Source organism: Exophiala oligosperma (genome assembly GCF_000835515.1).
Source record: "Exophiala oligosperma strain CBS 72588 unplaced genomic scaffold supercont1.1, whole genome shotgun sequence".
In the NCBI taxonomy this organism is placed as follows: Eukaryota; Fungi; Ascomycota; class Eurotiomycetes; order Chaetothyriales; family Herpotrichiellaceae; genus Exophiala; species Exophiala oligosperma.
In genome coordinates, this window is record NW_015622818.1 from 1182035 (window position 1) to 1206225 (window position 24191).

General features: G+C 50.7%; 9 protein-coding genes across 9 annotated transcripts; 4 read left to right on the forward strand and 5 right to left on the reverse strand.

The window, feature by feature from the left end:
* Positions 1-1811: 1811 nt before the first annotated feature.
* On the forward strand, positions 1812-3589 carry PV06_00407 (uncharacterized protein; the record flags this gene model as incomplete). The annotated part of the gene is made up of 3 exons (XM_016400905.1): positions 1812-2140; positions 2220-2387; positions 2488-3589. 3 exons carry the CDS (start codon positions 1812-1814, stop codon positions 3587-3589), a joined length of 1599 nt encoding a protein of 532 aa, XP_016267958.1.
* Positions 3590-3655: 66 nt separating this feature from the next.
* Positions 3656-5890, reverse strand: PV06_00408 (uncharacterized protein). Its single transcript, XM_016400906.1, has 3 exons — positions 5663-5890; positions 4798-5598; positions 3656-4747 (listed from the first exon to the last, which is right to left on the reverse strand). The coding sequence occupies exons 1-3, from the start codon at positions 5833-5835 to the stop codon at positions 3676-3678; spliced, it is 2046 nt and encodes a 681-aa protein (XP_016267959.1). The 5' UTR covers positions 5836-5890; the 3' UTR covers positions 3656-3675.
* Positions 5891-6084: 194 nt separating this feature from the next.
* On the forward strand, positions 6085-7299 carry PV06_00409 (uncharacterized protein). The gene is made up of 3 exons (XM_016400907.1): positions 6085-6174; positions 6285-6619; positions 6683-7299. The coding sequence occupies exons 1-3, from the start codon at positions 6158-6160 to the stop codon at positions 6775-6777; spliced, it is 447 nt and encodes a 148-aa protein (XP_016267960.1). The 5' UTR covers positions 6085-6157; the 3' UTR covers positions 6778-7299.
* PV06_00410 (40S ribosomal protein S13) lies at positions 7293-8386 on the reverse strand. The gene is made up of 4 exons (XM_016400908.1): positions 8137-8386; positions 8029-8061; positions 7780-7826; positions 7293-7714 (listed from the first exon to the last, which is right to left on the reverse strand). Exons 1-4 carry the CDS (start codon positions 8336-8338, stop codon positions 7541-7543), a joined length of 456 nt encoding a protein of 151 aa, XP_016267961.1. The 5' UTR covers positions 8339-8386; the 3' UTR covers positions 7293-7540.
* Positions 8387-8948: 562 nt separating this feature from the next.
* On the reverse strand, positions 8949-9888 carry PV06_00411 (uncharacterized protein). Its single transcript, XM_016400909.1, has 2 exons — positions 9709-9888; positions 8949-9636 (listed from the first exon to the last, which is right to left on the reverse strand). Exons 1-2 carry the CDS (start codon positions 9846-9848, stop codon positions 9219-9221), a joined length of 558 nt encoding a protein of 185 aa, XP_016267962.1. The 5' UTR covers positions 9849-9888; the 3' UTR covers positions 8949-9218.
* A 1725-nt stretch (positions 9889-11613) lies between these two features.
* On the forward strand, positions 11614-14386 carry PV06_00412 (uncharacterized protein). Its single transcript, XM_016400910.1, has 2 exons — positions 11614-12660; positions 12797-14386. Exons 1-2 carry the CDS (start codon positions 12501-12503, stop codon positions 13564-13566), a joined length of 930 nt encoding a protein of 309 aa, XP_016267963.1. The 5' UTR covers positions 11614-12500; the 3' UTR covers positions 13567-14386.
* Positions 14387-14769: 383 nt separating this feature from the next.
* PV06_00413 (uncharacterized protein) lies at positions 14770-15532 on the forward strand. The gene is made up of 2 exons (XM_016400911.1): positions 14770-14903; positions 14975-15532. The coding sequence occupies exon 2, from the start codon at positions 15138-15140 to the stop codon at positions 15447-15449; it is 312 nt and encodes a 103-aa protein (XP_016267964.1). The 5' UTR covers positions 14770-14903; positions 14975-15137; the 3' UTR covers positions 15450-15532.
* A 1155-nt stretch (positions 15533-16687) lies between these two features.
* PV06_00414 (uncharacterized protein) lies at positions 16688-21697 on the reverse strand. Its single transcript, XM_016400912.1, has 2 exons — positions 21246-21697; positions 16688-21180 (listed from the first exon to the last, which is right to left on the reverse strand). Exons 1-2 carry the CDS (start codon positions 21403-21405, stop codon positions 16949-16951), a joined length of 4392 nt encoding a protein of 1463 aa, XP_016267965.1. The 5' UTR covers positions 21406-21697; the 3' UTR covers positions 16688-16948.
* Positions 21693-24079, reverse strand: PV06_00415 (uncharacterized protein). Its single transcript, XM_016400913.1, has one exon. The coding sequence runs from the start codon at positions 23751-23753 to the stop codon at positions 22242-22244; it is 1512 nt and encodes a 503-aa protein (XP_016267966.1). The 5' UTR covers positions 23754-24079; the 3' UTR covers positions 21693-22241.
* Positions 24080-24191: the final 112 nt, after the last annotated feature.

Below are 24191 nucleotides of genomic sequence, written 5' to 3' on the forward strand. Positions count from 1 at the left end.
AGTGTTGTGTAAGAGGACTAGGTACTTCTTAGGGTGCAGATAAATACGAATGATCGGATCATGATGAATACACTGATACGGTAGATCCCCTCACCCCTTCAGCTTCATCACAAGGCGATCACTAGTAGCCAGCAAGAAGTCAAAAATGATGTTCACCAAAACCATCAACGGTGTCGAGATAGCCTACGATGAGTCTGGCTATTCATCCGGGCCGCCCATCGTGCTTCTCACCGGATGGGCGCACGATATGCGACTCTACGATGAAATGCTGCCGCTGCTTGTCCCGACACACCGCGTGATCCGGATGTGCTGGCGGGGCCATGGACCAAGTCGCAACGATATGCCAGACTTTGGCGTCGAGGAACAGGTCCAGGACGTTATCGGCCTCCTCTCGGCATTGGAGGTTGACCAATTCTACCTGGTCTCTCACTCGCACGGTGGCTGGCCAGCTCTCGAACTTGCCGATCGACTGGGCAGAAATAAAGTCTTGTGCCTCCTGATGATCGACCAGATTATGACACCACCTCCCCCGGCATTCGCAGAGGGCCTGCAGGCCATGCAGGGCAAGGAGACCTGGCTCGGAGCTCGCCGAGAGTTGTTTGAGCACTGGCTTGCCGGCAGCACGAACAAGGCCGTACACGACCATTTCTACTACAACATGGGCAGCTTCGGGTATCCGATGTGGGCGCTTTCGTGCCGGGTCATCGCCACGGCCTACAAGACACACGGGAGTCCAATGGATAGAATGAGCAAGATCGAGAACTCGCCGCCAATCCGGCATGTCTTTTCGCATCCACGCCAGAGCGCCGAGTATCGGTCGCTACATGAGAGCTTTGCGTCGAAACATGCCTTCTTCTCACATGCCGATCTGGAGGGAGAAACACACTTTCCCGATCTAGAGATTCCAGAGAAGGTGGTTGGGCAGATTGAGGATTTGATCCGGAGCGTCAGTGGTGGTGCGGTCAGGGTGAATGGCACCAGTTAGTTGAGGAGATTCCAAAATGAAAGACCATTGATCCAGAGAGCATTGTCAGCCATTGTATCACAACTTGCCGATTCTACTGTACCCTGATCGTGGTCATAGATTATGAAATCCTTCTTTTTGGTTAATTAGTTCATGAGTGTAACCGGGGTTGTAATCCGGAAGCCACAGTACACGGCCCGTGTCTCCTTTCACCACATGATTGCTATTGTGTATATCTTCTTCCTGGCGGATGTTGCACGGAGAGTCTTCGTTGGGCCCTTGGATCAAAGACTGTACCCTGAGAGTTTCTGGTAGAATAGGAAGAGACGCTGACCGAAACCCCCGAATTTGTGGGCCCATCTCCATATTTTGCCTTATCAGCGGGAAATTGGGGTGCATGGCCCCTCCTTCTCCATCCCCATACCGTATCAAGGCTAGTGAACAGATAAGGGACAGTGAAAAGAGCCCTTATCAGCACCTATTGTACCTACAATAGGTATAGATTCAATAATAGCTCCAGGTATCCGTACTCCGTAACTTTTCTCCCTGATTATTGTATGTATGAGATTTAGGGTCCCTTGGCCTAGATTCGACCTTCATGACAATCCTCAAGTCGCCGATATGCTGTCTTACTAGCCCCAGCCTATGGCGGACAAACAATTTGGTCCACCAACTTACAGGTCCGCTCTGCCTGTTCTCATACCAACATGTGTAGTTACTGTGTTGTGTGTGCGTGTGTGTATTATTATGTACCTATATCAACACCTCTCGGCCCACGTGGTGTGACTGTCCTCTCCTTGTCAACACAGGGATGCCCTTGGAATACCTGATCCCCGGCTCAAACATCATGTCCATGTCCGGCTCGGTCACCACTCGCCACGCGACCAGCACCACCGAACACACTCCACAACACGACAAGATGGCCAACTGTGACGTTGAGTCCGCCATGGCACCAGAGTCCAAGCTCGAGTTGCGCCCGAGCATCGAAGTCCCTGAAGAAGGCACCATCATCGACAACTATGTCGCGCCTCAATCACTCAAGAGCTTCTTCAAGAGTTTGGCAACTGCTGGAGTCGAGCTGCGTGGGCTCGAGCCGGTCCCGCTCCAGGCGAGGACGCACACCAAGTACTACAACATCTTCACACTGTTTGGTGGCAGTTTCATTTCATTGTTGCCGTAAGTTTGAGCAGCTAGCGGTCTTTGTGGGAATGCTAGAAAGTACATACCTCTTTGCTGACACCGCTTTGTCGTGCAGAATCTCGATCGGGACAACACCAACCTTGGTCTTTGGTCTGTCGTTCAGTCATGCAGCAGCCATGATTGTGGCTATGCAATTCATATTCATCATGCCTACGCTTTACATCCTTACCCTCGGTCCGCTACTTGGTATGAGACAGTCTGTCCAGTTTCGTTATGTCTTTGGGTACGTTAAACCAAACCCAAGCCAGAGAGAGAGAGAGAGAGAGAGAGAGAGACATCTCCTGCACGACTTGAGTTTGCTGACTCGTGTATTTCATGAACAGGAAATATCCAAATGTGTTCTTCTGTCTGATTGTCGTCGTTGAAATCGGCATCTTCGGCATCCTGGCTGCGGTTGGAGGCGCTGAATGTTTGACCGCAGTCAGACAAGGCACCCTTCCGATCGAAGGAGCCATCAGCATCATCATGGCTACTGCAATCCTTATCAGCTTCTTCGGGTACAGATGTCTCCACATGGTTTGCCAGTACATTTGGATTCCAAACACTATTTGCATCTTGGTCCTGGTCGGCTGTGCTGGTAAGGGCCTACACCACCAGGCAGTTCCAGTGTCGACTGGTAGCGCAGATCCATACCTATCGACCCTGGCAATCTGTGCGGCCAATATGGCTACCTGGGGCACCATCGTCGGCGACTATTCATGCTATATGCCTCCCACGGCTCCAAGAAAGCGATTGGCGCTGTACTGTTTCCTAGGCCTCTACGTCCCTTTCACCTTGATGATGTTGTTTGGTGCTGCCATTGGTGGTGCAATCCCTGCCAATGACACCTGGCTGGCGGCATATGGCACAGGCAGTTTCGGTGGAGTTTGTGCTGAAATACTAATCTCGCGAGTGGGAAACTTTGGCCGCTTTCTCCTGGTTCTGCTGGGGTTCTCCATCGTCACCACCTCAGCACGAGACATGTACAGTATTTCCATCTTCGTCGTTGGTATCGTTCCGTGGTTGCACAGAGTTCCACGCGTCCTTCTATTGTTCTTGGTTGCTGGGGCCATGATTGGAATTGGTATTGCAGCTTCCCGCTCCTTCTTGCCCAGTCTCAGCGCACTGGTCAGCATTGCGGGCTATATCACTGGTCCAACAATCAGTGTCTTTCTGGTCGAGTGGTTTTTGTTCCGGAAAAGCAATCCCGCCAGTATGGATCCGGCAATCTGGAACAACCGCAAAGCCTTGCCATCTGGAATCTCGGCACTAGTTGCGTGTACTGTGCCATGGGCGTTGATTGTTCTCTCCATGTCAACAACATGGTACGTGGGACCCATAGCCAAGCAAGCTGGGGATTTGGCATATTTGCTCGGCGCGGCATCGTCGATCCTGATATATATTCCCTTGCGAGCAATGGAGGTCAAATACCGAGGCCGGTTGTGATCCATCATGGCGGCAACGAGGACCGAATGAGATGTCTAATTTTGAGATAGTTGAAATGAATGTTGCCTTGAAATCGTCAATACATCTCATACGAGCCATTGATCGAACTCTGTGACATCCTCAAGCAAGCTATTCCAAGGGAGCATGAAAGGGATCGGCGAGAAAGTCCCGTCCATTCCAGTGTCGAATCGCAAGTGATCGCGTTGGTCAGAATGCGTGTCCTGTAAATTTGCGCTTGGATCTGTGCTCCTACTAGGGTTGACAATATGCTGAAGATCCGGAGGCAATGAAGCAAGCCCTAGTACGTCATCTTCCGTCCCTGAATGATTGGCAAGATCCGATGACCGATAGACCTTATCATGTAGACCATGTTCTGAAGACGATAGTGCTGGCGGCTCAGTGTTCTTTAGAAGCACATCGAGGAGGTAGCGTGTCCATACAACAAATGGCCACCTATCCTGCAACTGATCCAAGACGAGCATTGCCAGTCGAGCTCGGCTCTCTGCTACCAGGCGGATGTTACCAGATTCCTTCCGCAGAAAGATGATATGGACGAGTATCGAACAAAAGATTGCCGGAAACGCGACATACGGGAGTCGAGCCACTAAGACCGAAGGGCTCGACAATAGATCTTCCAGTAAACGGCAGATGGAACCTGCAGACTTGAAATATGATTGCATTCCTGTAGAAGCTGGGACGTTCATGTCGGACAGCAACATTCGCTCGACTACAATTGAGTAGTCAAGACAGATCAGGTTAAGTAAAGCAGGATAGAAGCCTCGCTCGGCGGTCAGGGAACCGACGGTGTCAGTTTTGCTAGTGGATAGTGTTTTAGAAAAGTCCTTGAGTGCCACCCAAGCCTCACTTTTCATCTCCGGGCTTGAAGCTGCAGAGTATTTTCCGATCAGACATTTGTCGACCAGAATTGCAAGTTGACAATACTGAATTAGGAAGACGTCGGACTCCTCATTTTTTGTGTTGGTAGACTCCGATGCCTCCATGTCACCAGGAAGAAGAGCCTGAACATCGGTGTACTGTGAATGAATATGTGGTGGGCGACCAAAGACAGCGGCATGGTGAATGTCATTGATAAACAGCACCCACCAAATTCTACGCCAGAGCTTCTGTCGCTTATCGCTAAGAATCTGGTAAGATTTCCTAACCGCCTGAATGAGCGGATGCAGGTTACAAGAGTCAGTGGTACTTACGCTCTGTGCATTCCAAGTGCCTGCGCCAGGTTGGAGCCCACCCCCAACCAGTACCAGGTGTCCTTCTGCTCCATTGGACCTTGCCACCAGTTCATCAATAAGATGCATGCTTGAATGTTAGCTATACCATCAGTCTCGTAATTGCTGTCGTGGAGGGCCTTGGCACGATGATAGAATGTCGAGCAAGTAAGATAGCGAGAGTCGTATCCGAGTCTTCTAGTCAGTTCTTCAGGACAGTGGATAGCTGAGACACAGAACAACGCATTTAGTACTAGCGGTGATATTTGACCCCGTTCGTACGCGGCGGAGAACTCTACTCTGTCGAAAATTGGAAAGAAGGGGTATACATGTTCGAAGAAGACCTTGATAAGTCCGTCAATGAGCGAGGATTCAGGGAAATTCAAGGCGCCAATGCGTCGCAAGTGCTCTTCATCCGTTGTCCGAAGAGCTGCAAGCTTGAGCTGAGTTGACGTGGAAAGTCGATCCATAAGACTTTGTTGCAAATGATCGCCCCAGAGTTTACTACGTCCAAGGTTTTTGAAGGGATCGCCAACCTCGTGAATGAGATACTTCATGTTGCCAGAGTCTCCCATGTAGACGACGCGTTCGCCACTCCCTGAACTGCGGTCGAACACCAGGTCTGGGAGGGATGGACTAGCATAGCGATTCGCTTCTGATCCTTGGCCCGGTGATCGTGTGTGGCTTGATGCATCCGGTGAAAATGACAAGGCCGGATCCCGAGACTCAGACCCATCAGTTGCGCCCTGTTTCGGCTGCGTTCTAGTTGTTCTCCTTTGATACCTAGATTGTGCGGGATCAGCACCTAGCTCGTGGGTCAGAGGAAAGGCGGTAGAAGGAATCGTACTTTCCGCGCTTCGACTCGATCAATTCGCATTCAAGGTTGAGAAGCCGACAATTGGTACATGTTTTCTCTGACAATGGTCGATGGCATCTCACACGCCTCGCATTGCAGGTCTTGCACGCGACTTTGGTGCGAGAACCCTGCTGACCTGCACCGGCATTTCGATGTGCAGACATGACTGTGTTTTACTACATGAACCTAGGCAGACAGTTGCTACACTCCAGGCAGGTGGTTTGAGACATGATACAGGAAGAATGCCCAAGAAGATAGCCCAGGAGGACTGGGAGGAGGGAAGAGGGAACATAATGCCAAGGAAAGCTTATCGAGTCTCAGCCTCGTGAGCCTCGCTTACATATATAACTAGATAGACACCCTAGTCACCTTGGCATCTGGGGCCTGCGACCTGCGCTCGCCAACTCCGCTACAGGCGCAAGTCACAGTGAATTGCGCAGGTACGACTGGCTTTCCACCCTGCCACGTATATTTCACAGATGAGAGATGAGTGCCATTGAAGAGTAAGTCAACACACTCTCCATCTTCCAATACTCACAGCAGCAACATTCTGTCCACATCTAACTCATTAAAATCTGCCGAATTGCTGGACTTACACTATGACTAAATTCAGGAATCGAGGAGGCGGCCGCAGAGGAGGACTAGACCCCCGGGGCGCCAATCAGCAGCGCCAATCTGGCGGCTCTCGAGATGGCACTCCTGGCGCTTCACAAGGCAGAAGAGGCGGAAGAGGGGGATCGTCTGTGAACAGAAGCGCCGGCAGCATGCAGAATGGCTCCGTGTCCCACACCGCCAGCACCCCAACCGACGATCACAACCCGATGAATGGTTACAACTCTGGTGCCGTCGAGGCGACGTTAAGGCAGGGCTACGACGCGAAGGCGCTCTTATACAAACCGGATGCCAAGGCACCAGCTACCAAACCAGAAAGCCCGTGGGGTGCAAAACGTAAGTGCAATTGTTGTTGCTTCCTTCATATGTCGATGAGAACTGACGTATATCGTCACGAAGCGGGAGCCATGGCAGGTGGTAAGGACTTCTGGCTCGAGCTCCGAAAGCAAATCGCGGTTTTGCAACAGTCCGGCGGTACCAGTCGAGGTGGTTGAAAATAACAACAACATTCAAAGGGGGTGGGCGAGAGCTCCATTCTCTCTTCAGCGGCATTTTATGTAAGGCGTTCACCTTGGTTTCCACGAGATACCCACTGGGTTGGCGCGCATTTCAGCATGCAGGAGGTCAAAATTGTACACCTGAGTACGAGGTGCATCACGACAGTGGTTCGGGAAATATGTTGCGTTTTCATAATTGCTGATTCCAGGATATGCCAAGTCATCAGCATATCACTCACCACGGCATTGGCGAGGTCTATGCGATTGGGTACCTATGTGCGGCAGACTATCATAGCATTGGCGGGGCTCGAATTGGCGACAGTCGCGTGTTCGATATGAGAAATGCTAGTACCTGGATCATTCGTGGTTCTTTCTTTGCTGCTCCTTTTTCATATGATATAATGGCACGAGGGACGGGAAACAAAAGGTCTACCACACAGAAGAGGTCCTGTAATAGTGGATTGCAGTCGAATTCAACGATCGTTGAGGAATGGAACGACATAAAACCAATTGGGTGGCATGCAAATCGTAACATTGAGCATAGCTGCCTCATCTATTGATTTTTCGAGTCATTGACCTTGCAACTCTCCAGCTACGGCTAATCGCCCACGATGGGGTCTGCGCAGTCTGGACGTATGAGAACTACTCTTCTTCTTCTGAACCTCCCCAGTCCTCATGCTCCTTTTAAAACCGCAAAGCCTGTCGACGCATGCTCACGCAGACACATCTTTTACTTATCCCATCACTTTGAACGACGCGTTTATGCCACAAGGGTGCTTGCGGTGGCGCTCTCGTACTTCCAGTTGGGTTGCAAGACACCGACGGTCTTGTAGTATCTGCTCAGGCGGTGGATTCTGGATTCGATGAGAATGAGACGGAACTTGGAGTCCTTGTCCTTGCGGTTGCGCTCGAGGTGCTTGCGGACAGCGACGGCCTGATGAACAGAAGTCAGTCACCATGTACAGAGCCTCCGGGTCAACATGTGGAAATTTCGCATACCTTCTTGATCAACATGTAGAGATCTTCTGGAACTTCGGGGGCAAGACCTATTTGTCACTCTGTCAGTCTCAGGAGACCAAAATTCAGAGGCTCTGGTGTGTGCCAATTTCACCTGGCAGAGAAAAAAAAGCATGTCGGGAATTTTGATTTTGTTTCCGAGCCAAAAATTTGACCATGAAATTGTTCTTCCTCTTCTTCTTTTTCGGATTTTTCTCTTTCAAGGAGGCACGAGTTGAGGTTTGCGCATACCGTTAGACTTGAGGATTCTTAGGATCTTGTTACCTGTGTCGCGAAACCGTTAGCCCCAGCTGTTCCCATAAAACCCCAAGCACCTGAGGGGCGATGATGATTCCTTACCGGTGACGACCTTGACTTGGGCAACACCATGGCTGTCTCGGAGGACGACGCCAATCTGCGAAGGAGTGGCACCCTTTCTGGCGAGTTTGCAGATGTTCTCGACCACGGTCTCGGGGGTGCTCTTGAACCAGGTGGGCACCGATCGTGAGTATGGGATGGCCGAGGCGCTGATACCCTTTCCTTTGCTGTGAAGACGACCCATGGTTGCTGTTGTCGATTGTCGAGAATCTGTTCGTCGTTGCGATCAATTCTCCGCAGGTGCTTTGAAAAGAAGTTCGAAAAGGTGTGACTTGTGCCGAATGCCAAGAACGGTGGTCTTGGCAGTCCAACCCCGAAACACGGGAACTTTTTCAGACTTGCACCCTAAGACTTCTTCAAGATTATCTTGTTGTGAAGGACTTCTTCACATGAGCACGAAAATGAATTGTGCCATGATAGATCTTCAGTCTTACATGCGACATTAACATGCCTAGCAAGCTTCACTTTACAATTCTCGGCAGCTGTCTCCCGCGCAACACTTCTTCAGACCTGATACCGGTATGTATGCTTTGCCTTGTCACGATTCTCTCCCTTTCCTTCTGTATTTTTTTTCATGATGACAAACAACACAAAATATTCAATATTTCTGGTACCTCTTATGTCAGAAGATACTGGTTGCATAACTGGTCTTCTTCGATGATCTAAATGGACTTCTGATTTGTTTATACCTACCTGAAGCCGTTGCACAGTTACGAGCGTCTGCACCGAGTTTCTATGCTAACTTTTGCACGACACAGGCTGGTTTGATCAACGATATTATCATTTTGATTTTGGTTTGTAGCCTCGCGACATAGAAAACATGTTTCTGAGAAAGCAGCCTCCCTCTCGCATACCTCGTGCAAGCCACAAGATCTTCTTTTTTTGTGTTTTCCGGGCATCTTCTTAGCTTCATGCCAGTAGCAGCTTCAGTTCTGAACCGTACAGTATTGCGAATCCGTCCAGCCACCCAGGGGTATCGATGTTGGATTTCTTCCCTACCAATCATTTTGCAAATCACCAAACGCCGTCGCTATATGTCCGTACAAAGTATGCGTTACATGTTCTCATGATGTGCCTCCCATCTCTGTATCATCATCTTTTGGAGTCTCCTGTGCCGTAGTATCTGCCTGCTCTGATGTTCCATTCACAACCGGAGCCTCAGCTGCGGAGCTCGTGGGTTCAGCAGTCGATCCAGGAACGGTTGAAGCCTCCTCGCCGCCCGTGGGCACGTCGTCGTTCATTGCGACCTCTGGTTGCGCATGAGGAGGCACCTCCGCCTGGGCCGCCTGTGGCTCAGGTGCTGGTGGTGCTTCTGACGACGGCGGTTGCTGCTGCTCCTGCTGGACAGATTGCTCCTGTGGCTTGGGATCTTCGAATCTGTACTGGAAGCGCTCGCGAATGTTCGTTCGGTCAGGGTTCCCCTCATAGAGGATCGATTGATGGATCAGGCATTCTCCGAGCCATTGCAGCGGGAACTCTGCTCTAATCGTTGAAGTCAGGTCAGAAAAATCTTTTGAACGCCACGGGCCAATGGCTCTGTGAGCAGCTACATACTCGACACCCAGACTTTCGGTAATGGCTTTCTTCAGGAATGGTGCGACTCGCGCGTTGAGATAGTCTCTGAGTGGGACCTGTTGTCTGCTATTTTGTGAATTCACGACGACGGACGGCGCGTTAGGCGCAGATTGGGACATTTCGAAATCAGATCTCTGATCGTTATTTCCACCGCCACCAAGTCGAAAAGGAATACAAAATGTGGCAGCACTTGTGGCATCTCAGTAACAGTTGTTTACTATCTACATTCCTCGGGAAAGTTTGCCGGACCTTGCACGTGATCGTGATCGTTCAGCAGCGCGAGCGTCTGCGGCCTCTATTACAATCATAGACAGAGCAAGTATATCTGCAGGGACATAATGTATTGACACCTACTGGTCCGTACAACAGCTTGCGCATCGGCACCAAACTTGTCCTGAACAGAACAGAGGCACGGGAGAAAATCACATCCGAGACATACAAAATACTGCAACGCCGTCGAAATATCGTACACAATAAAATGCAGTACATCGGCTATGCTGCATATTTCTGTTATCTCGTGCGTCTGTAAAATCGTTTAGGCCAAGTGACAGGTCTTGTCGCATCTCTCTGTTTCACCCCCTCGAGCCGAGGAAAGGAAGGCCATCATGAAGCAGTCCTCCATATGGTTCCGAGGTTCTGAAGCCTGTATCCAACTACTTCTGCTGTGTAGGTTGACCCGATGTCGGAAGGAGTGGTGTCAGTTTCTGTGTTTCTTATTTTGAGATAGACATGTCTGATGTTTCAGAATTTTGCCTGAAACACTTCCACCTCCCAACATTCCCACACCTACCTTTTCTGCCCATACCAGACAGCAATGGCAAGACTAGATGATATTGCGTTTCTCTCTTTCTCGTGTATGTCAAGCAGGTGCCAAGTCTTGAAGGCTTCTGTTTCATGTTTGTATCACGGTGTTCCTAGAGCATCCTCTATTACAAGGACTCTAGCCGTGGAAAAGTCGGATAGCTCTATTAGATAAAAGGCCGTGAAGCTGCTCTATAAGAACTTCTGTAAAAAGCCCATCAGCTGCCGCCACGTGTTCGGGTTGTAGTGGTGACAGGGAGCAGACACTCCGTTCACGAAGCGGAACTCGGAAATGGTAACTGGTGCAGCTGAACAAGCGACTGCAAGTCATCGGGCACCTGACCGCAACAAGGTGCGGTGTCCAGTCAGTGAGTATGTTAGCGCATCTGTCGACTTGTATGAATGTTGACTAGAGTGAGGCGAATATGTTTTTAGCTCCCGCCTTCGAAAGATGTGAAGCTCTTGTAGGGCGCAATGTGGTCCTGCATCACTGCCCGATACCGTCATCGGAGATGCGCTGGCTTGCATTGGCGTAGCCGAAAGCTAACGGCAAGGAGCGGTCAGAGCGCGAGGGAGTCTATATAAGCCGACAGTGTCTTGCTGGCCGGGAGACACGATGGTAGAGGAGGAAGAGGCGGAAGTCGAAAAACCAAAGTTTCGACACCTACACTTGTGTTATTGTCCCGGAGACTGCGTCATCATAAAGAACGAGGAAGTAGATGCTAAGAACCTTCACACCTTGATCCCGCCACCAACTGCCATGTCCGAGTCAAGGCGTGTTGTTGCGTCTTCGGTTATAGACAAGGCTGAGGTGCAATAGGGAATCTTGCGTCCGGGGCGAAGATGTTGGCCAGCAAGCATCGATGGCGGTGGTGATTGAGATGGTGATGGATGCATGGGTGGGTTGAGGATGGAGAGAGATCACAGCTGGGGCACCGAAGCTTGGGCGTGTTATGGGCTTTGATTCGGTGGCGGAGGAACGCCCAAACACGCCTTTCCAGCCTCCCATTCGACCCAGGGCTCCCCCGACGGGTTGCGCCGCTATTGGGAGATGTGCAGCCCTCGAACCCACTCTCCTCTATCAAAAAAAAAACGACCCTGCGACGATTCGCGAGCCGCTCGTACTCGACGCAACTTTTGGCCAGGCGAAATATGCGACCGAACAATCTCTCGCAATCTGCCGCGTGCTGCAGGGGAACGGAGCTTGAAGCTTGCCTGCTCGAAACTTGTCGAGACGCGTATCATCAAGTCGCTCCATTTAATTTCTGCACAGCATGAACCAACAGCACCAAGACCTCACCGGCTAAGCCTGAAAGACACTGGGACGCTGCAGGAGACAGGATCTTGACCATTGACATCCTCGTGCAGCTCCATTCCAACCACTACCATTTCAACGCCCGCATCCACCAAGCCGCTCTAGCTTTGTATTCTGCAGCTGCGAACGCCGAACAGCTCATGACTGAAATCTCCCATGACCCAGAATCGCCCTGCAAGCAGCTGCCTCCGGACGGAACCTTGCCTCAGACAACCCTCAGATCCCAAACCCTCCTCCATGGCCGCGACCCGACCACTCACAGCGCGCCGTTGCATGTCTTGCAGCTGCGACCTACATTGGCCTATCCGCACCTCCTGATCATCTGCCAGTGTCCTGTGCCCAGTGGCTCTTCGTCAATGGCTGATCGTTTCCTCTGCGCCTCGAACGAGCAAGGCCAGGAATTTTTGTTCTCACTCCGTGCGCTGAGAGCGACCAATCTATCGCTCAGAGAGAACCCCCAGAAGACAACCACCGGCCGACCCTCTGTCTTTCCTTTCGCTCACAACGTCGAGTCTACCATATAATTCACGGCTCCCTTGTTCCTTGAATGAACGAACCCGTTGGTGCCATATACTGGCCACTATTCGCTTGAACTCAGTCACATGCAGCCCGTTCACTTAGACAGCCGGTTTGCGCTGCCCTCCCACCTCTCCCCATGTCAAATTTGTTTAATGCGCCCTGGTCAAATGCCGAAAAAGTGGCTTTGTTGACGTACATTCTCGAGGGCGCTGGGGTGGATGTTCCTGCAGTTCTGCTACACAGCATAAACAGCCATGCTCTTATGCCTATGTGGAACGACATTACATTGCCGCCAGGTACGTAGTACGACGGAAGGCACCCTACGCGCATCTGGAAAAGGCTGATGCCTCTCTGCGTTGCCGCCTATGTCGCGTAAAGATGTCGCCGACTCTCTCCTACGTCTGGTGATCACGAGAGCTAACTTATCAGTAGGCCGCTCCCTGAACGCTTGTCGCAAAGCGTATGAAGACATGATGGCTGGCACCGGCGCCCGCTCCTTCTCTTCGATGGCTGTTGCACCCTTTGCGCCTCAGCAATTTGATCCTCACGCAATTCAAGGAAGAACAGCGTCCGGGCAAGAACCTCAGCCGCCGACACATCGTAGCATAAAACCCCGACCTCCGCGTTCCACAGAATCACCGATGGCGTCTACCACAGCGACCGAGGGATTCACCATTCTCGGTCCGTACGCGCCTGACACCGGGATAGAACGACGTAAGAAGCGCGGCCGTCCGACGAAGGAGGAGGTTGAAGAACGCGAAAGGAGACTTGCTTTGGTCGGGCAGACGTACGAACCCAAAAAGCGACCGGCAAAGAAGCCTAGGCCCTCTGAAACTCCTGTGGCGCTGTCAGAATCACTCGCGGGAACATCGCCGACTTTACAAACGCCGGTGGTGCAACGTACTGAGCCAAGGGAAGAGACGTCCAGTGGCAAACGAAAGTCGCGGCGACGAGGAGAAGGTTACGAACCTTTTTCTTCGCAGGCTGCGGCACCTCCCAGAGCATCACCAGGGGAGTCAGTCGGCGAGAGGAGTACAGATGCCGCTCAAAGTCCGTCTGACAGACTTTTGCACAGGTCAAGTGAACGAGCTCAAGCCGTGACTGCATTGTCACGCGACATACAACAAGATCAGAGTCCAAATCTTGAAGGACCGGTAGAACGATCCCCTGAAGGTCGACCATCTGGGCCTCCCTCAGTCTGACGATGGACGCCACTGACCTTTCGTTCTATGCGTCAACTCTACTTTCCCGAAATATCCCTCATTGCTATCGACTCGCGACATTGACTCCTTCCTTCTACGAGCTACGACCATAGAACACCCAAACCGGTATACACGATGATACCCATGGTTACGACGAACAGACAGACCAAACGGGTGGTCAAAATTTGTCACATCTTGCTTTTTACCTTTACAATTCTATCAACAAGGGAGCTTCATTTTCGAGTTACCTACGAACATACTTTAATCGCATTTAATGGCTCTCTTGCGGCAGATGATACGAGCACAAACAAAACCTTTGCCTTTCATTGTTATTATTCCCTGTATTTATAATTTCTTGAGTCGAAACGAGTCATGACTGCAGGCCAGGACATCTCTTTCGGCTCCATCTTATTTCATAATTGTTGAAGGACAAGGACTTTGATGACTCTGTCTTTTCAGGGCAGTTTGGAAGCGGCGGGAAATGAAGCATACGGCTTGTTAATATTTTTCTTGTATATTTCTTCCGGGGCGGCTCTTCCTTTGGTCAACAAAAAGCGGGAGAAATGAGAATACAACATATCATGTTACAGGTGAAGGCGTTTCTATTCCCGACATATTAGAAGCAAGATTGGGTTGGGCAGGGTTTGGACGGGGGGGTGTTTTCTCTTCGACTGGCCATGATTAAGTTCCTTTGGTCTATCATTTTTTTTCTTCTGTTTCATATACATATTCTATGGCATATTAGATAGGATGTGGGTCTAGGCTCACGATGTGTCGAGGACAAACATGCTTTTGTGATTGCTATAAAATAACATTCTTCCAAGTACGGAGTATTCAGCAAGAGACATCTCCGTAGTGTGTAAGAACTGCCGAGTGTTCCCCGTTGTTTGTCACACACAGCCTTGACGGAGAAGGTAAAGCACACGAGATGATTATTGCGCCATCAATCGCCAAGTTCTTTTTCAGAAACCTCGTGTCACTTTTAGTGATGACTCTAGTAAAAACATGGTTTGTTATCACTATCACAATCCCGGCAGTTCAACAACCACAACACTGTTACAATGGCGACTCGTACCAGGGTGACGAGGACGGGAGGAGAATGGGAAATACCGTACTCCGTACGCTCACTCATGTACTTGTACTGTACGAGTAGGGAGTACGTGGTAGTCCGCTATACCTGGGCAAGGACCTGGCGAGGGTAGAAGAAGTGGGAAACGTGGAGACTGGAGACGTTGGGACGCTTTTCCTAACCTTTTGGTTCGACTCCCTATGTACTCCGTGGACGCTACAAGACTTTACCGAGAAGGGGATGAAAAGAGAGTTTGTTTCCGGTCTCGGTAAGCGAAATCATCCACGTCCAAAGTCATATGTAGACGAAGTAACTCACAGTTTGTTTTACCATACGGAGGACGGAGGACCGTATCCATGTACGGAGGAGACCAACAAGTCTGATCACGTTCAATTGAGTCTCCATCAAGTTGGAATACCCATACAGACGACAGACGACAGAGCACAAACTACAAACTACAGGTTGTTGTACTCTGTACTCCGCATTAATTCCAGGTATTTGGATGACCGAGTCAAGTCTCTGCCAGAACGAGAGCAACCACACAATAGACTACGCGGGGCCGGCTTTGCTTCTTCCGTACACACAGCAAGTTCCAGGACTGGTACTCCGTACACTTATTCCGTTCCAACAAGAAAGAACTAGTAGAAGGCCTCGCAAGATCTTTCGGGCGGACCACGGGACTTTTGCACCGATACCTACAGGACCTCTATTACTCGAGAAGGAAAAACCCGTGTGCCATTTGTATATATGGCTTGATCCTTGGCGGGCGAGCAAAGGGTCGCTTCAACCTGAGCTTTTGCCTGAGCATCACTGAGCGCTCCGGGGACGCTCCCTGAGCACCGCACCGAGTGCCTAATCAGGCCCCCTAGTAGTCGGCCAAACCTGCCTCTCGACTAGGTATCTGTTTCAGACAGGCGCCAGGGGACATGGCAGATCGCCTCTAAGACCAGATGGCTCCCTACGCTACGCAGCATGTACACACTCCCCCACTCTGCCCTTCCTCAACCTTTGACTCATGGAGGACAGGATAGATTCTCAAAGGGCTCCGAGGAAGCGCCTGTGCGCTTGGTTCAGCAACAATTATCCTAGTTAGAGCCAGCCTGCAGACGAATCATGTGTCGCAGAGTTCGAGGCCGGCACATACCTACATCAAGAGGCATAAGGCACCTGCATACCATCAGTCTTGTGCTGCTAAAATGAAAGTGCAGAGATGGACAGTTCCCAAGTCACTGTTAATATGGTCGGGTGGCTTCGTGTTGGTCGGTTTTGCGCAGGAAGCTTGGAAATGTACAGCTGATACGAGTTGACCCGATGTAGAATCAGGACGTCAATGTACACTCTCCAAGATCGACCACGGATATGATCGTGATAGAATCTCGAACGGGTCTTTGAATGGGTGGACTGAGGAGCAAAAGTCCTGAAGAGGCGGAATTCCGGTGGTATTGCCCCGGACTCTCGAGGGCTCGGGGGCTCGGGGGCTCGGGGGCTCGGGATTTTGTTCTCTCGGTCCCGCGGCTAGCTTACATAAGTAGTAAAGGCTACGGACAAGGGTATACATACCGCAGAGCAAACAATTCAGAGACGAGGAGAACCAATAAACCATGCCACCTCGAGAGAGCAATACGAGCTCTTGACAAAAGGTGACAGCTAGGACGCGCTCGGCACTAGCGATGAATGTTGAATATGATGTGTCTTTTCAAATAAGAGACTTGGACTCAGCGACAGCCTGATATCCACACCTTTGACCAAGAACAGGCGAGTATATTGCTGGCATATGGGGAATATGGTTGTGGCTGTAGAGCCTTCTCACGGCGTTTAAAGTGGCGTTCCATGCATGCCATGACCAGAACCCAGGCAAAATTAAGTATTTTGGAATCCGATGCTCGTCAGTTTTCATCGTGGATCAAAGTCGAACAGAATACGGAGTAATTCTAACAGTATAGGATACAAGTTTGTCGACCAAGTTAGGAGGGAGCTGTTGTGATCAAGTCTGTTCACATAGACGAGTATACACACAACGGTCAGGAAAGGATGACAAGAATAACCAAGATAGTCCTGATGTGCTCTGCTCAAGTAGAATAGTTCATGCTCAATGCTTTTCCCTCCCTCCTTATTTGCGCCCACAAGACGACACGACTATTCTACTTGGAATATGTAAGATGTGCCCCAGACCAAAAATTGTAGTTGCTCTTTCTCCCGCTCGGCAGTTCAAACTATGTCAGTGTCGCCCAAAACAAGGCAAAAAGAGAAGCTTATTGTAATGTATCATCGCTTCCATCAAAAAAGGGGGTCGTATCTTTTCACCTCATTACTTCAGTCATCATACAAGCCCTCATCGTCACCTTCCACATCATCGAGAAATCCATCCGGCACCCCCGTAGGTGTCAAGTTTTCGTTCCGTACACTCTTCCCTTTGCCTTTGATGTCGCCCCCCGTAATGCCATTGACAGCTGATCCGTTCAAATGAGACATGCTCACTCCATAATCATCATCTGCGTCCGAAGAATTGCCAGAGTCAGGATTCCCAATTCTCGCGGCTTGCTTGTATGTGTTTGTGTTTGCGGGATAAGAGCTAACATTCGACGACGCGTTTGTTCTTTGCTTGCCTTTGCCTTTATTTGGTACCGTCTGTTGCGTAGCCTGTCCAAAACTTGACCGATCCTCTCCAACTGGGATCGGGGGAGGCGGGCGCTGTGGAGGTCGCATGGATAATCTCGCTTCTTCTGCCTTTCTGACCCCTGCAGGAACGCCGTTGGTGTCGTTCCCGTCTTTAGGAACGACGGTGATGTCTTGCTCCTCGAACAAACCACGAATCCGTTCGAAATGTTCCAGTTCTTTCTTGCTCACACTACCAACGAGCTCGTTCTGTGCAGCAACGAAGTCCTCTTCGGCCACAACAACCTGCACGTCCTCATCCGTGGCCAGATGGTCGAAGAAGTATCCTGTACTGATAGCCTCGCCACGTATTTTGCTGATCTGCTGAACTTTTTCATCGACGGCGTGTGTCTTCCGTGTGATGGCTTTAAGCATAGCGTCACTGCACAATGCATACAGATCGGCACCTGTATACGTAAAAGGTAGTCGGCTGGCAACACGCAAGAGGTCAACATCTGGCGCAAGTGTAAATTTCCGTGTGAGAGCTTTGAGGATGGTTAGTTGTTGATCATGGGAGTCTGCCACTCCGAGGTACAACATCTTGTCAAATCGGCCAGGTCGGAGTAAAGCTGGGTCAAGAATATCAGGTCTGTTGGTAGCACCGATGACAAACACCCCTCCTGCGTTTGACGTTGAGTTGCCATCTTCATCCTCACCACCACCACCGCTCGACATCCCATCCAGTTCGGCGAGAAGTTGTGACACAATCCGGTCCATCACTCCACCACTATCGCCTTGGTTTCCACGTTTGGGAGCCACTGAGTCAAGCTCGTCAAAGAAGACGACACAGGGGCGTGCATCCCTGGCGCGCTGAAAGACTCGGCGAACATTTGCTTCAGATTCACCAATGTACATGTTCAGCAGCTCAGGCCCTTTGACGCTGAAGAAGTTGAGACTGAATTCTGTGGCGATCGCCTTGGCAAGTAAAGTCTTTCCGGTTCCAGGAGGACCGTAGAATAATATTCCAGATCGTTTCCGGATGCCATTTGCAAACAGTTCTGGATGTGTGAGAGGAAGCGAGATTGTTTCCATGATAGCATCCTTCTGCGAAGATAGACCACCAACATCGGCCCACGTGACTGTCGGGATTTTAGGTGCACCAATCGCGTCGGAGAAGGTAGCTCGAGCAGCAGCAATCGCACGGTTAAAGTCAGAAGAGAGGAGATATGCAGCGGCATCACCTCCAGCGAGGTAGATATCTGAGAGACCACAAGATTGAGAATCTGCAAGCGAAAGGAGTCGGGATTGCCGCGCAAGTGAAGCACGATTGACAACATCAAGAAGGTCGCCGGCCACTAGTGCAGCGGTTTGAAGCGCTACAGTTTTGAGGTTAACAGTGCTTGACAGAGGCGTAGAGTCAGCGACACATGTATTTCGTAGAATAACTTCTCTTGCAGCCTCGTCCGGTGCTGCCACTTCAAACTCGTGGGTGAATAGACTTCGGATACCTTGAGGTATGTCGTCAATTTTGGATGTTGTCGCAATCAAGACACGGGACCAGGAAATGATCTCTTGGAGTGTGGGCACCATTCGATCTGCCGTCAAAGCATCGATATGCTGGATTAAGAGCGCAGTTTGTTGATAGCCTCCAGAAAGAGCACGTTCGGCACGCGTCCTCAGTAAGGCTTCGGTCTTGACATCACCACCACCAGTCGTTGAAGCATTCTCTGAAAGCAGATCGTGTGCAGATATAGGAAAAGTATGCATCCCACAAGCTGAACAAGCTGAATTGGCAATGTAAGATTTGCCTGACTGGCGTTGTGTCGAATGAAGGAGTATCACTAGAGGGGGAAGGCCTAGGCTCACCGCACGATTGCTCACAGCAGCCGACATTAACCCTGATAGTTTCTTCTCCAAGGGTAGCCTCTCCGATGGAGGAATGTCGGCCGCTGTGGAAATGTGGTCGACCTTGTGCGTGACTCCACGCCTAAGCCTCTGTATGCCAAACCAGTACCGGGTCCAAGTATCAGTTGAATATGACACGGATCGAACACTATTGCCGCTCTGTGAGACATGAGCAAGAGAGGTATCAAGAGTAGCAACACCTCCCCATGCAGTTTCGTCTCGCTCGTGAGCTCCATCATTCTGTTCAATCTCAATTGACTCGACGCAAAACCAAGCCAATGCGAAGCGACGAGACCCAGTTGGACTTGGAGCGTTAAGCTTTGCGATAGTTTCATCATCTCCTTCCTTCTCGTCCGATGCTGGGGAGGATGTGACTTTTCCCAACTCTTGATCCACAGGTACCGCGATCAAGTCTCCCTTCTTTAACTTGCGCTTTTTGGATTCTAGGTAATGTTTGAGGGAGGAGAACAGCGTGGATTGTAAGGATGGATTAGTCGTTATCGGGTCGGCAATCTTCGAGAATTGCACCTCTTTGGCTAAGGGAGGCGACTTGGGAGTCCCAGATCGTGGCAGCTGTGAAGTTTTGGGTGGTGATGGTAAAGCTCCTACTTTGACGAACTGTGCATTACCCAAGTTGGCAAGCAAAATTGGCGAAAGGTAGATGGCGGGCGACAGAGGCATCATTAAATCTCTTTGAGAAAGACTTGACCTTCTGTCGCCTTTCTTGTCGACCGCATATCGTGGCTGCTGGTTTGATAGGCCTGAGATGCCGAAAACCCTCACTGTTCGCCAATCTGATTCCTCTTCGCCTGCGAGACCGCTGAGAGACTTCATGACCGAAGGTGCGAAGCCATGCAGACTCACATTTTTCGCCACTTCGATCCTCACCCAATCGCCAGAGAAACATCCAATTTTGGCCAAGATGCTCGTGTCAATAAAAACAAAGGACTCCTCGTCTTCGTCTAAACTGGGTTTTGGATGCATCAGTTCGACGGGAACTTTGCGCAGCAGAGCCTCGGTTCGGAAGACTTTTCCTGGTCGGTTGCCGGCTCTTGCGGTGGTCGAGGTGAAACTCGAGTACAGAGACCCAGGAGTATGCATCCCACTGGCCCTTTTCCCGCCGGGTCGTGGTGTGGCAGCAGTCATTGCTGACAGGGTCCCGGCCTGCTGAGGAGGCAGGCCTGGTGCACTGAGGGAAATCATGTCGTCCATCGAGTCGGAATCCTCATCGCTGTTGTCTTGTGCCGCGTCATCACTTTCAGAATGCTCGTCAGATATGTCACCAGAATCGGATCCAGTTTCTGTCTGCCTGTCCTCGGCGGCAGAGAAGAACTGATCGTTTGACGTGTCCTCCGCGGTGTCTTCCAATGACTCTTCAATAATGGGCTGCACTGGTGCTAGCTTCTTCAAGGCCTTCTCTTGAGACGAGCCGCTCTGAATCAATACTATTTTGGTCTTCTCGGATATTCGTCCTTGGGAGACAGGCTCGCAGTCCACAACGATGGCAGGCGCCGGTCGGACGTGGGTAATGGGGTGGGCGGGAAGCGGCAAGGAAAACACATCCCCAGAGTGAACGATGGGTATCTGAGAGAATGCTTCTCGCACAAGAGCCGTCATACGAGACATGTGTGCAGGGACGTTCTGCAGAACTCCATTCGCCATAGTTGACTTTCTGGAAGTCTTTCCATATTGGAAGCCACCCCCGAATTTTGCCTGAATATCGTCCACCTTTTGAAGTAGATCTTTCTCAACCGATACGTATATCGTCTCGAGTGTAAGAGGCTTCGTCGGGATGACACGCACTTCTATCGACTTGGGGACATGTCCGGGATGACGGTCGCGATCGATGGCAGTGTATGTTTTGAGAAGCGACTGGCAAGCGAAAGCTGTGGGAGCGAGTCTGATTACATCGGGTTGTCCAGCGGGCTCATGCTCAGGCTGTGAGGCATTCTCTTGTACAGGCAGGATCGTCCATATTGACTCCTGCAGCTCGGTGTGCAAAGGGGACCACGGAGTGAGGGCTACGAATGCAGGAGAGACAAGGTCTGTACACGATGGTTTCATTAGTACAACTTCTTAAGAATGGACAACTGAAAGAGCAAGTACTTGCCTTCGTCGGCACCTGCGAGCTGAGTCCAGAGCCCCTGTGGTACAAAAGCAGCATTTCCCTTGACACTGTCATCGAATGCCAGACGAGCCGACAATGGTCGTCGGGAAATCTCACGCCTACGGCGTTTCTTTGGGTGCTCGAGCTCGTGTTTGAGGCTCATGGTGCTTTAACAATCGACCACCAATATCTGCATACTCCGATGACCAAGAGCGCGGCGATTCGTCTGGAGGAGTCTTTCTTGTTTGATGAAAAAAAAAGTCGTATGGATGAGCTTCTCGGTTGCGTTGCTCATGGAACGAGGATTGACCGGCTGCAGGCAATTCAAATGCCGAGGCACAAGTTTCGTGGTGGCGCACAATCCTTGGAGCAGAAGAGGATCCCAAGGGTCAGGCTCAGGCTCAAACTTATCGGAATCCTCCGCCAGGAAATCAGAAATATGCGTTGTGTATACGGATATAATTCAGAAAGAGCCGAGTGATAAACAAGACTTGAGTTGAGAGGGCATGAAGCCTGCCTTACATAGGTCCCTTACCCCGAAGACTCGGGACGCATGGTCATCAACACCACCACCAACCACTATCCACTACTCGTACTTGTAACACCAACTATGGCTGTGACAAGCTTCTCCGCTTCTCCTTCTCGCACTTTTTGCGGAGGTGGCTTATGAGAAGCGTACGAGAGGATTCGTTTCTTCCCGCCAGTGCCTAATGCAACTCACTCATTGGGCCCTCCGCATCCTTACGGGCAGGGAAAAGGTGCGTTGCATGCACGTCGCTGGGTGCATATGCGTCGCCAGCGGCTTTACCGGTTCTAGATGATGGGATGTTATTGTTCCGAATCCTCAGAGGGAAAGTCATGCAGACCCCCAAAGCTCAATGATCACAGGGTGGTTCAGGACAGAGCAGGACCGAGACCATAAGGTACTACTTTAGGCCAGCCACAGCTCAAAAGGCAAATTCGTTTCATCATACGGAGTACCAACCATCCAAACATCATTTAATGTCCACTGAGGTTCAACTCTTTGCTAAAGATGGAGTCCACCAGCTCTCCACCCCTTGTCGACACAATTGATAGCAATGAATCTGAAAGTCCATGAGTACCTTCGTTACACCCCTGCAACCATATCCCCATCCCTTCATCCACGCTGTGGGGATCCAACTTCAACCCATAGTCCCGCCCTGGCTGCCAATGGCCGTTTCGATTCGCGTTAATGCTTTGGCAGTCTCGGAGCATGTCGATATGAGCATCGCGGCGATAGCCAGTCGCCAAAATTATCGCATCAACAGGCAAATTCTCTGTCGAGCGGTTGCTGAGTGGCTCTAAGTTGGTCAAGGTAAGTATCAAACCCCCAGTCGCCTTGTCATCCACTACCTCGGTAATGTCCCTTGAAGACAGTACCTGGTGTTGCCACATTGTCCGGTCCGGCTGCTTGATCCCTTGCAAGTAAAGGTCATCATATAATTTTTCGATCAGCTCAAGTCGAACCACACTATAGTTCGTGGCCTTGTTCTTCTTCAGGGTGGCGCTGCGGAAGTCGTCCGGCTGGTCGAAGAAAGTGTCTACCGCCTCTGGGTTGAAGACTTCGTTCACAAACGGAGAGTCGTCGCTGGGACGCAGGGCGGTATCGCGGAAAATCAATCGGGTGCTTGCATTGGGGTATCGAGCCTGTAGATCATTGAATACCTCGGCGCCACTTTGGCCGCCGCCCATGACTGCTATACGATAAGGTCGTTCCTTGTCCGGCAACACTTGCTCGATCCTCGTATTGTATTCCGACGAGTGCAGAATTTTGTCGTGGTAGGTCGGGAATTGAGGAGGTCTCGATGCCCGACCACCTGCAGCAATAACAACGTTTCGAGCGAAGAACGTGCTGGTGCGTCCGGTGGAGAGGTTACGCGAGACTACCTCGAAGCAGTCGTATTTATCTGTGCCGGCAAGTCTCCGTGGATGTATAGATTCAACATCTTGTCCGTATTCGACGACATCATCAAAGTGTGACGCGGCCCATTGGAGATAGTCGTCAAATTCCAGACGGGAAGGCAGAAATGTCCCCAGATTAGAAAACTGGACCAGTCTGTTGTGCTGCTTCAGATAGTTGAGAAAGGTGAAATAGCTGCAGGGATCTCGAAGTGTGGCAAGATCTTTAAGGAAAGAAATCTGCATTCTCGCTCCCGGAAGCAGCATACCGGCATGCCACTTAAACGTACTCTGTCGTTCAAGGAATCGCACCTTGGGGCTGATATGTAGGTCTTGTCCGTGACCCTGAGCCTCGAGTAGGTCATTGAGCGCAACAGCAATCGCAAGTGACGCTGGTCCGAATCCCACACAGACAAGATCGTGCACTTCATCTAAACTTGTGGAATACAAATGAATTGGGGCGCGTAGTAGACGATTGTCGTCGTCCTTGGGCAGAGACACTGGCTGCCAGACGTTGGTCCCATTGGTGTGGCTCGTCGCGTGGTCGCCATTTTCGACTCTGACGTCGTTTGCGATAATGCTGGGAGCCATCGACACAAAGCCCCCGAGGCAGTATTTGTATCCCAGGCACACTCTCTATCGAAATGAACGAAACTACAGACAGAAATTGGCTACGGGAACAAGAAAAGAATAAGAAAAGATGCCCAGGAGCTCCTTAAGAAGATGCAGGTCCGGTGGAGGGTAGTGGTACGACCAGCCAATTGTCATCGACGCATCATTGAAACGGATTCCTCCGTTTACCAGTGTTTCGGCCAAAGCTGTTGCTGGAGAGAAGCGTAGTCGCAACTTGGTTGCAATCGAAGATTGTCAGTCCACATGAGTTGTCTCAACGGACTCCTGAAAGTCCCAAGTCACGGTGAGAAACAGGAAATGAGGTGCTGTCGACCCATTGTGTCGCCGATGAACGGACCTTTAGCAGCGGGGCCAAGACGCCCGATTATCAGATAATCAGAATTTTCTGTCTCCGAT